Source organism: Populus alba, chromosome 18 (assembly GCF_005239225.2).
Source record: "Populus alba chromosome 18, ASM523922v2, whole genome shotgun sequence".
Taxonomy (NCBI): domain Eukaryota; kingdom Viridiplantae; phylum Streptophyta; class Magnoliopsida; order Malpighiales; family Salicaceae; genus Populus; species Populus alba.
In genome coordinates, this window is record NC_133301.1 from 10,635,727 (window position 1) to 10,647,258 (window position 11,532).

At 36.9% G+C, this 11,532-nt stretch overlaps 2 protein-coding genes across 3 annotated transcripts; one reads left to right on the forward strand and one right to left on the reverse strand.

The window, feature by feature from the left end:
• Window positions 1–527: 527 nt before the first annotated feature.
• On the forward strand, window positions 528–4,248 carry LOC118051598 (uncharacterized). Its single transcript, XM_035062270.2, has 2 exons — window positions 528–3,508; window positions 3,612–4,248. The coding sequence occupies exons 1-2, from the start codon at window positions 895–897 to the stop codon at window positions 4,034–4,036; spliced, it is 3,039 nt and encodes a 1,012-aa protein (XP_034918161.1). The 5' UTR covers window positions 528–894; the 3' UTR covers window positions 4,037–4,248.
• An 817-nt stretch (window positions 4,249–5,065) lies between these two features.
• LOC118051596 (hexokinase-1) lies at window positions 5,066–11,247 on the reverse strand. 2 transcript variants are annotated; one of them, XM_035062269.2, is made up of 9 exons: window positions 10,729–11,246; window positions 8,953–9,103; window positions 8,681–8,863; window positions 7,618–7,692; window positions 7,296–7,451; window positions 7,096–7,194; window positions 6,874–7,004; window positions 6,629–6,710; window positions 5,066–5,742 (listed from the first exon to the last, which is right to left on the reverse strand). In XM_035062269.2, the coding sequence occupies exons 1-9, from the start codon at window positions 10,998–11,000 to the stop codon at window positions 5,395–5,397; spliced, it is 1,497 nt and encodes a 498-aa protein (XP_034918160.1). In that variant the 5' UTR covers window positions 11,001–11,246; the 3' UTR covers window positions 5,066–5,394. The 2 variants fall into 2 exon arrangements, with proteins under 2 accessions (XP_034918160.1, XP_073262367.1); XM_073406266.1 differs by lacking the exon at window positions 7,618–7,692 and having other exon boundaries at window positions 10,729–11,247.
• Between the last annotated feature and the right edge of the window lie 285 nt (window positions 11,248–11,532).

The following is an 11,532-nucleotide window of genomic DNA, read 5'->3' on the forward strand; positions in this document are numbered from 1 at the left end:
AAGAAATAATAAGTGGAATATTCCTCCATTTAAGTGAAGGTTTGGAATCAACTATTGATCTATTGATGCGGGAAGGATGCTCTTCCCTTGGAGGTTTCTCTCTGTTCATTCGACTACCATTGCTGTTTCTGGAAAATCAATAATGATGCAAGCATGAGATTAGCGTGGCGTGAACATTTTTCTCAGCTCTTGTCCTTCCTTTTTTTTTTTTTTTTTTTTTTAAACCATGTCAAGATGCTTAAATCCTCTAGTTACTGTTGTAAAAATTCGTCTACGTCAAAGTCCTTCCTTTCTTTTCTTCTCCGATCAATCCATGTCAAGATGCTTAAATCCTCTAGTTACTGCTGTAAAAATTCGTCTACGTCAAAGTCTTCCATTTGGCGTGCTGACCATGCAAATTGTTCAAAAGAGGCTGGCTTCGATTTGAGATTTGTGTTTTTTTCTTTGTTTTGAAAGTTTACTGTCAAAGTCTGCTGTGAGGAAGGACTTTTCGGTTTTAAAGGAGTCTGTTTTATAGACTGTTAGCCAAAAAACAATTGGCTGGTGCTTCTGTGGAAGCTTGACTGTGATTTTCGTTGTAGTTTGGTAGAGAGTAGCTGGTTAAACATGGACCTACGAGACCCTCAAAATTACTTGATCAGAGGTTCTGACTTCTCTTGTTCAGACAGACAGCTGCTCCATTGTTGTGTGCTGTACAAAGACTGAAAAAGCTTCTGGTACAAAGACTGAAAATTAATTCCACAATTGAAGTTTCAAAGTTATTGCCATTCGCCTTCAGGTTCTGGTGTCAAATCAAAGGCTGCTCAATAAAAAAACAGGAGCCAAGTCTTTCTCGGCAGCTCATCTTGAATAACAGAGTTGAGCAAGAACAACAGACTCCGAACCTCCCAGAAAATGTTGAAGAAAAACCCCATTATGTTCTCACTTCACTTCCTTGCCCTCTTCCTTCTTTTTCTCGACCATGCAAACCCACAGCCCCATGATCAAGAACAAGCCATTCTACTGAGACTGAAGCAACACTGGCAAAATCCATCGTCTCTCGACCGGTGGACCCCATCAAGCTCCTCTCATTGCACTTGGCCAGGAGTGGCCTGCACCAATAACTCCATCACTCAGCTCCTTCTTGATAACAAGAACATCCCTGGAACAATCCCACCCTTTATTTCTGACCTTAAGAACCTCGAAGTTCTTAATTTTTCCAATAACAGCATTATTGGAAAGTTCCCTGAAGTTGTCTACAACTTTTCCAAGTTAGAGATCTTAGACCTCTCTCAAAACTACTTTGTTGGCACCATTCCTGATGGTATTGACAGTTTGTCTCGGCTCTCGTACCTCAACCTCTGTGCTAATAACTTCACTGGCAACATTCCAGCTGCCATTGGGCGGATACCAGAGCTAAGAACTCTTTATCTTCATAATAATCTGTTTAATGGTACTTTCCCTGCAGAAATCGGAAAATTGTCCAAACTTGAAGAGTTATATATGGCTCACAATGGGTTTCTTCCATCGAAGTTGCCTTCCAGTTTCACCCAGCTGAAGAAACTGAGGGTGTTGTGGATGTCTGAAGCGAATTTGATTGGCGAGATCCCACAAATGATTGGGGAAATGGTGGCACTGGAGCACTTGGATTTATCAATGAATGAATTGACTGGGAGTATCCCAAACGGCTTGTTCATGTTGAAGAATTTGAAGGTTCTGTTTCTTTACAAAAACTTGCTATCTGGGCAGATCCCTCAGGTTGTTGAAGCTTTGAACTCGATTGTCATCGATCTTTCGCAGAACAATCTGACTGGTACAATACCTGTTGATTTTGGGAAGCTTGACAAATTATCAGGTTTGAGTTTGTTCTTGAATCAGTTATCTGGAAAGATCCCAGAAAGCATTGGTCGTCTTCCGGCATTGAAAGAGTTTAGGTTGTTTAGCAACAATTTATCAGGGCCAATCCCTCCAGATCTTGGTCGATACTCATCCCTTGAAGGCTTCCAGGTTGCTTCCAATAGGCTTACAGGGAACCTGCCTGAATATTTATGCCATGGAGGTAGCTTAACAGGAGTGGTAGCTTTTGATAATAAGCTCGGTGGAGAGTTGCCAAAATCACTTGAGAATTGCAATAGTTTGCTAACAGTAAGAATCTCAAACAACGCATTTTTTGGCAATATTCCTGTTGGTTTATGGACAGCTTTAAATTTGCAACAACTGATGATAAGTGATAATTTGTTCACTGGAGAGCTTCCTAATGAAGTGTCAACTAGTCTTTCACTGCTCGAGATAAGTAACAACAAGTTCTCTGGGAGTATTTCCATTGAAGGGAATTCTTGGAGGAATCTGGTAGTCTTCAAAGCGAGCAATAACCAATTTACTGGCACTATCCCTCTTGAATTAACCGCTCTTCCTAATCTGACGGTTCTTTTACTTGATAAGAACCAGCTTACCGGAGCACTTCCATCTGACATCATCTCATGGAAATCTTTAACTACTCTAAACCTCAGTCAAAATCAGCTTTCTGGACAGATTCCGGAGGAGATTGCTACCCTACCTCACCTGCTCGAACTGGACTTGTCAGAAAATCAATTTTCTGGCCAAATTCCACCTCAACTCGGCTTGCTGAGACCTACTTATCTCAATCTCTCTTCAAATCATCTCGTGGGAAAAATCCCAGCTGAGTATGAAAATGCAGCATATTCCAGTAGCTTCTTGAACAATCCTGGTATTTGTGCAAGTAGGCCATTGCAATACCTTAAGGTTTGCTTTTCCAGACCCCAAAAATCAAGCAAAACTTCAATCCCACTCCTAGCCTTGATATTAAGTGCTTTGATTACAGCTTTTCTGTTAGCATTGTTATTTGCATTCATCATTATCAGAGTTCACTGGAAGAGAAACCATAGATCGGATTCAGAATGGAAGTTCATTAACTTCCATAGGTTGAATTTTACTGAATCAAACATACTGTCAGGATTGACAGAAAGCAACCTGATAGGAAGCGGTGGATCAGGAAAAGTATATCGTGTTGCTGCAAACGGCTCGAGTGTTGTTGCTGTGAAAAGAATCTGGAATAACAGACCGTTGGAGAAGAAACTTGAAAAGGAGTTCCTTGCAGAAGTTGAGATACTGAGTACAATAAGGCATTTGAACATAGTGAAGTTGCTCTGTTGTGCTGTCAGTGACAATTCGAAACTTCTTGTCTACGAGTATCTGATGAATCATAGTCTCGATCAATGGCTGCATACAGCAAGGCGATCAAACAGTGCATCAGCTTCAGTAAATCATGTTGTTCTGGACTGGCCGAAGAGACTGCAGATAGCAGTGGGAGCTGCTCAGGGTCTGTGCTACCTGCATCACGACTGCTCTCCCCCAATAGTTCACCGAGATGTCAAGTCAAGCAATATCTTGTTGGATTCCGAGTTTAATGCAAAAATTGCTGATTTTGGTTTAGCAAAGATGCTGATTAAGCAGGAAGAACTTGCTACCGTCTCAGCTGTTGCCGGTTCTTTTGGTTACATAGCTCCAGGTAAAAGATCACTCTTCAGGTCTTATCCTTGTGTACTTGCTTCCTTGCCCTCCTTTTCCAGTACCTAACATTGAACTTTCTTATTTTATAACTCGAATCGCAGAGTATGCTCAAACAGTTAGAGTAAATGAGAAGACCGATGTTTATAGCTTTGGGGTTGTCCTTCTTGAACTAACAACGGGAAAAGCAGCAAATTATGGTGATGAGCATACAGGCCTCGCCAAATGGGCATTGCGTCACATGCAAGAAGGAAAAACCATAGTCGATGCCTTGGATGAGGAGATAACGGAACCTTGTTACGTTGATGAAATGAGCAATGTTTTCCTACTAGGGGTTTTCTGCACCAGCGAAGTGCCTTCTGCTAGGCCTCACATGAAGGAGGTTTTGCAGATCTTACACGGAAGGAACCATCCATTGGTCTACGGAGCGAAGAACAATGGAAGTGAGTATGATTCCACTCCTTTGCTTAAGAACTCAAAACGCGAGAGGCAATCAGAAAGTGACAGCACTCTGGCATCCGATAATTGATCACTCTGCTTTATGCACAGAAATCACCACTACTCTCTGCTTTCCTTAAAGAATAAAGAGTGTTATTTCTGAGTTCAAATTGTATAGTTTGCGTAGTTAGGCACATAATGAGCTAGTATAAGCCTAAGATAGCAGATACCATCTAAATCTTCAGAGAATAAAATCGACAGCTACAAGTATGCAATGCTGTAGCTTGTACGGTCTTTTTAAAACCAGTGTCCAAGCTGGGATGCATGATATCCGAGAAGATATACAGTGTACTAAAGTAAATTTAGAAAAATAAATTATATTTCAATATTTGTAATATAATTAAAAATAAATTGAAAAACGCTTTTCCGTATTTAGTTATGTTATAGAAAATAAGTCGAAAAAATAACTTATTAATGTTTTATTTTTTTCAAGTTTATTAAAATAATAAGGAACAAATCTTACAAATTAAAATATTGAATGCGAGTGAAATTGAAAAAAAAAATATAATTTCATAAATTATTTCAACTAAAATAAATAATAATCAAAATAATAAAGATCAAATCCAAAAAAATAAAAAAAAATTAAAATAATAATAATTAACATTTTATAAATTATTTCAAATAAAATAAGTAACAATCAAAATAATAAAGATCAAATTTGATAGATATAAAATTTTAATTAAAAAATAATAAGAAAAAATAAATAATAATTATAAAAATAAACACCAAAATTAATATAAAAATAAAATTTTAAAAAATAAAATTAAAATACAAATATTTAAAATATACAAGAGAGATATGAATTTAGATGCAAGCGCCACCTTCACAATAATTTCACCTGCGAATCGTTTTTTCTCCCACAGCCACAGGCCACCATTTAAAATCGCACGCATGTAAAGGCGAAACCCAAAATACTCGCCACCTGGCTTCCACCAGCAACAAAAGATCAACAAAGAACAGTCATGCATGCAGGTGAAAAAATAGTTCGTCTAACGAACAAAACATATCTGGCAATGATATAGCTTCTAGCCTACAACGTGTTGATCCTGGAAATAAATCATGATCATAAAAATTCACTTTATTTTCCATCAGGACCATAGAAAAAATATTAATTGTTTTACATCCCCCACTTTATTGTGTAATTCATGTAAACGACAGAAAAGTAAAGAGGAGCAGTGTGACAGACTCCCTCACTGAAGCTTGGGACCGCTAATGGCACTTTTCAAAAGAGTATTTGATCTCCTGCTCAACTTACTACCACAAAATATGGACATCGCTGGCATCATCACAAGAACTAGGTTGAAAAGCTCTAGATGATTTGAAGTCGAGTGTGAGGGGATAATATACAAAAAACAAAAATGTAACACTACTTAATGTAATGGGTTATCATCAAGATTCTTCGACCTCCAGGTATTGGGAATGTGAGGCTGCTAGGAGAGCAGCTCCAATGCCTGAGCCATCGTTAGACTGCTCAACGGCGATGTTGTCAGAAACTTCTTCTCCCAGTAACTCCTTGAGAGTGCTTTCCATGCAGGTACTAAATTTAGAGTAGTGCTCATACAACCCACCATCCATTGCTATCACAGACTTCTGCTTTTCACCATCCTTTACTGTGTCTCTCCCCAATTTCTTGATGATGCCTACAATCCCAGCAGCAGATAGGCGGGCACCGCGAGTGGCAACAATGTCACATAGTTCAACAATAGCTTTCCTCATTTTCAGCGAGGTATGAGGTATCTAGGGGACAACAGGAAGCAAATATGAAACGTGCCCTTTGGATTACGTAACAAAACAACGAAATATTTTTGCAGTTGGAGAAGAGCAAAGATGGCAATTGAAAATGGAAAACATCACGACTCTCCTATAACCTGGTTCACACCAAGCCAGATGTGGCAGGCTTCCAAGAACCACCAAATTTTCTTGACAGAAGATGAAGCAGAGTTGGTACACATACAGTCATCAACACAAACCTAACCTAACTAGTTATTGATATTAATTTCCTCTTATATATAATGCATCGCACAGATTGAGTCAGCCTGTTTTCTTAGGTTCAATCTCTTTCACCCAACTTCAGCGTTACCTTTTTCTTTTCATTTTTTACATTTCTTACAGAGTAACCACAAAGAAATTTATTTTGAACGAGTTATGAAAATGAGGTAATTTGGAAGTTAATTGGAAGAGAGAGTTATAACTGAACTTTCGAACTACTATTCACCTATTGTGTGTAAACTACTATTTTTCTTATTTTATTATGCTAGTTTTTGGGATAAATAGTCACCTTAAGCAGATATCATTTTTAATTTTTGAAATAAAATGGTATCAAAAAGAAAGATGTGTATCAAAGTGAGGTGACGTAGCGGTCCTTGTTTTGCATGGAGAAGGAAAATGAATGTATGGCAAAGAAATTTTCCAAAACATGTGAGGATGGGATGGGGACAAACAAAATCTCCACAACATCACTTCATTATCATACCAACTTGAATAATTCAAGCAAGTTAAGAGGAAGTTTTGATCTCTATGCTGAATTACAATTAATCTCCTTTTCTCATGAAGAGAGCGTATCAAGATGTAAGAGGTAAATAGAATTATACAGAAGGCAAACACAATAGGCAAAGCATAATACCTCTAAAATATCTTTTAGTTTGCTTCCAACAACTCTCAGATCTGAAGATTCATCATGGTGCATTGCAGACATGTGAGGCGTCCTGCATATTAACAGCAATGCAAGTTTGTATTAGTTACAACAACAACAGCATTGGGTTGATCAAGATGCAATGACGAGCCATCTCAACTCAAAACAGGAAAAGGACCAAAAAATTCAAACTCAATACATTGCAGACAGCTCACAGACAAAAATATATAGCAGACCTTAAGATGAATGGAATCTTCAGTTTTGGTGGAACAATGTCACCAAAAAAGGCAGCCTCTTCAGCCATTTTCAGTAGAACTCTGCGTACAATTTCTCCCAAATACATACCAGAAATAATCTTTTCAAAAATCTGCAAACAATAATGACAAAGCTCTTATAAGTACATTAAACCACCTCTATAAGCAGCAATGAGTCAAAACTAATAAGGAATATAGCATCACCTGTTCGCCAGGATTCAAAGACTCAACATCCAAGTCTTGATCATATTCTGTTAGTGGAAGGTGCGAGGACCGGAAATTACCCCATTCCATGTTGATAACCTATAATAAGAAGCAGTTCGGGTATCAGTTTATGCTTATTAAATCCATTCCTGTTATAAGACAAAGTAAAAAAGAGGTGAAATTGTATCTGAAATGCCAACCATTTCTCCAGATTTGGGTAGAAGACCATGCCACTTAGGAATTGCTTGTGCTCGCTCTACATATGCTGCATTTGTTCCGGTACCCAATATTACAGCAGCAATGACATCTGGGTTGTGGTATCGACCTCCAGCTAATGTTCCAATTGTATCATTGACCTACATCAGCTCAGAGAGTTGAAGAATCTGTTTAGTTATGTAGACATGTGACTGCATTACGCATTAAGCACCCATTCCATCAACACTGGACTGTAAATCACATTCTTTGCCATTTAATAGAAAACACCCAAACAAAGAACCCAGGGACAGCAACCGAATTACTAACCAAAGCTGACACACGCATGTCAAGTCCAATTCTTTCCATGGCTTTGGTTAATTCTCCCACCACATCTTGTCCAACCTAAGGACCAGGAATGAAGTGAGCAACAAGGTGAAAAAGGATTGGCAGAATAAGAAGGTACAGTTATTGACTGAAGCTATTGCAATCTTGAGTCTAAGTGCTGGTTACAGTATTTTGCTTTAACATTTTCCAGAGCAGAAATATCAGGGATATACCCTTACAAGGCTATATTTAGAGAACTGTCTGCTTTTAGAAGTAAATGTTGAGCACATGTGGCAGAGTTAATAACTCTGAGTAAGTAAGATACAAGTGGTTAATTTGAGCTTTCCACACTGTAGAGATATATGCTCACAAACTAAATTATGCAGACTACACGTGAGCAATAAGAACTTGAAAGAAAATGAACGCTTTAATAGAAAATTCCTTTGCTCCTGAAGCTTGGTAGACATGGTTGGCATGTGTTCCCACAGAGTTTAAGCAGGAACATACCTAACTGCTAAGATTTCATAGATCAATGGAAACAAATAATAAATTCAGAGTGATATCCAGAACATCCGAAAACAAGCTCTACCAAAATTAGTAAATTTCAGATGCTAACGATCGGTTTCTCTATTTAAATGGTCAAAACCATCAGAAATCAAGTACTACCAGTATGTGTGTGTTCAACTGCCAGCTGCAAGTGTGTCTCACAATAAAAAGACTAACTATTATATGCATTGTTACATAGAATGGCTCCAAAATATTATTAATGCAATTTTTAACACTGCATATGACCTGTACCCCTTAGGGAATGCTTTAATAATTTTGTCACTGTTCACTGATGACAAGGAATATATGTAACGCAAAGAAGTGGAGTAGGTAAAGGGAAAAACATTTGACATTTTTAGATGGTAAAACAATTTCTTGTAAGTTTTTTATTCTCATAACAGATAAGCACCAAGATAAAAACCAATATAACTGTAATTGAAAAAACTGATTGTAATGCAATGAAAACAGATGGCCAAAGGAGGAGGGGGGAGGGAGGCAAGTGAGGGTAATTAGGATTCACCACATCATCTATCAAGAAGCCTTTTGTCCATTTTATAAGATTTCCAGATGCTATTGATGTTTGCCTAACTGGAAATGAGAAGGTAAAACCGAGCTCCCTTTGTCTCCCAGGTGAAGGATGCAGACCTTCACTTTCTGTGGCAACAAAATTGGCAAGCGCTGTAGCAATAAAACCAAATAGTGCCTGAAATCACCACCATATACAATATATTCAGATCACTAACTATTCTAAGCAAGTTTAAGTTTGATAGACTAGTTTGAAATGATGCTCACATCTGAAGATCCAGTCATCAAGTGTGGAGGAATTGAAACTTCCTCAAACTCTTGTTTGACAACACCTCCATCCTTCCCACCGAGCAGTACCCGTATAACTCGAAAATTTGTTCCGCCAAGGTCTAATGCATAGAACAACCCATTCTCTTCTCTGAAAAATTAAGCACAGAAGTAGCTAACCATTCAGTGGTAATTACATTTAATTAATATAAAATGTCTTGACAAATGAAATTGCGTTCTCTCAGGAACAAATTCTTCACAGAAAAGCAACATCTTTCGTGTTCCTGTATGAACATCAAAGCTTCTTTTGTCTTCTGTCACTCATTAATTCTTCATTTTTTTTCCTATAAATTTTTCATTTTTCAGTACTTAAAACACCTTATCCACAATTTTAAAAGGGCTATCTGCAGCTAAAAGGAGTTCATCAACCAAACAATCCTATGGTTGAACGATTAAAAGGAGTACCGCATCCCAGAAATTTCTGTACATTCTTCCAAGTTGATCATTACTAAGTTGACCAGCATAGAATTTTATTTAAGTGAAAATTTAACCTACAACATGATAAATCTCAAATAAATCCATCTTAAGTTTATTTGATTATAAAACATGGATGTTCATAATAAGATATTTATGCAGACCACAAAGCCAGCCCTTATCAGCAGTACAGTACCACCAACTGATCATAAAGAATCCATGTTCCATAAGAAACATATCAAATCAGCAGCCAAAAAAGAAACCTTGCAGAATCTATCAATTCAATACAAAATAAGTACTGTTTGCTTATCAGTTTAAAAAATGAAATGACCTCCCACTTCAAAAACTCCTAATTTCATCAAATCAGATATTGTGATAAGATACTAATACAACATAAGAGAACTCACTGCCCGGGAGATTTACTAACCACAGCTATATGAAAAGCAAGGATGAGAATTGAGATATAAGCTGTAAAAAGCAAAATGTAGCAGCAAAGCTTCGAACAGTAAGCTATATTCCAAGTTCCATTCAACGGGGAAAAAAACAGATGGAGAAGAAGAAAGCAAACCATTGATGAAAGAAAAGGAAAGCATTTATTGATTGAATGAAAAAAAGGGAACTACAAAAGAGACAACGTTAGGCAACTTAAAAGCAAAGGCTAAAAATTTTTACAAATCCTACCCGAAGCATGCGAAACATGTCAAGCTTAATTGGAGAAAGGTAGAATTCAAGATTAGTAAAGAATACGCCTTTCACTAATAAAAAGTTAATTCTTGAACTATCTACATCTAAGAAAACCCATCTCCACTAAATTTCAATGGACACAAAAGAGTTTAAAGATTCTTGTTTGTACACTCAAGTTCACAACTGTTAATCAAAGTCACCCTTAAACAATCTTATTTATGAACTCCTACTTCATTCCCTAAAAACACATCAAAACGAAATTCGTTTTTCAAGTCCAAAGCAGAACTCTTTTACCAACACAATAATCATCAAAACATTAATAACTAATAAAATTACAAATAAAATCAGGATATTAGAGAAAAGATTGAAAATTCAGTAGCATATAGCATATAAAAAAACGTCCACAATAACAAAAATGCATGAAAGGTGCAATTTTTCTGGACAAAAAAATAATCCCCACGATTAATCAACAATTAAAAAAAAAATCCATTACTTCAGAAATCAATTTATAAATATCCCTCTAGAAAATTAAATACTACACAAGTAAACTTAAATGGGAAATGAAAACGAAAATAAAAGTAATTATGTTTTATTTTAGTAAGAATTATAGTTGATTACCCGGAGGGAAGATTATCTACATAGCTGATCAACATCTTGAGCTTACTACCACCCTCAGATGCAAGGCCGGCATGCATCTCAACGGCCATAGCATCAGCCACCTGTCTTAACTTCCCAATAGGGGTCCCACAATTTTCCTCAAACTCCCTTAGTATCGCCATAGCCCTGGCCCACCTCCCTGAACATCTCATCCTGTGCCTCACCACCAACGCCGCCGCCGCACACACTGTCGCCGCGCAAACAACGGCCGCTCCTACTGCCACCTTCCCCATCACGGTAGTAGTAATAACAAAAACAACGACAACAACAACAGCAACAGCAACAGCAACAACAACAACAACAACAACAACGGTCCCTAAAACTGTTGGATTTGGAGTTGAAGGAAATGAATCAGCTATTTATAATATAAAAGGATTCATAGATAAGGATTTATAGAGGAAAATTTGAAGCAAAATTATCGGTTGTCAAAGCTGGATTTGTCTCGGAAAATAAGGTAAGACTGCAAGAAAAGAAAATTGTTTCATCTAAACATAGATGAGGGTTTACTTTTGTTAAAAAAATTTCGGTTTAATTTTTTTATTTGGTCCACCAACTGTTTATTTTCTTATCTTTCATCCTTTTACTATAATTTCTACTATAATACCCCGTATGTTTAGAATCATTCACATTGTTTATATTCAATGCATTAGCCTATATATTTTTAGTTTATTTTATTTATTTATTTTATATTATATTATTATATTTTAACAAAAATATTTTTTCAGTATTTGAATAAAAATAATTTTTCTAGTTTGTTTTTCTTAT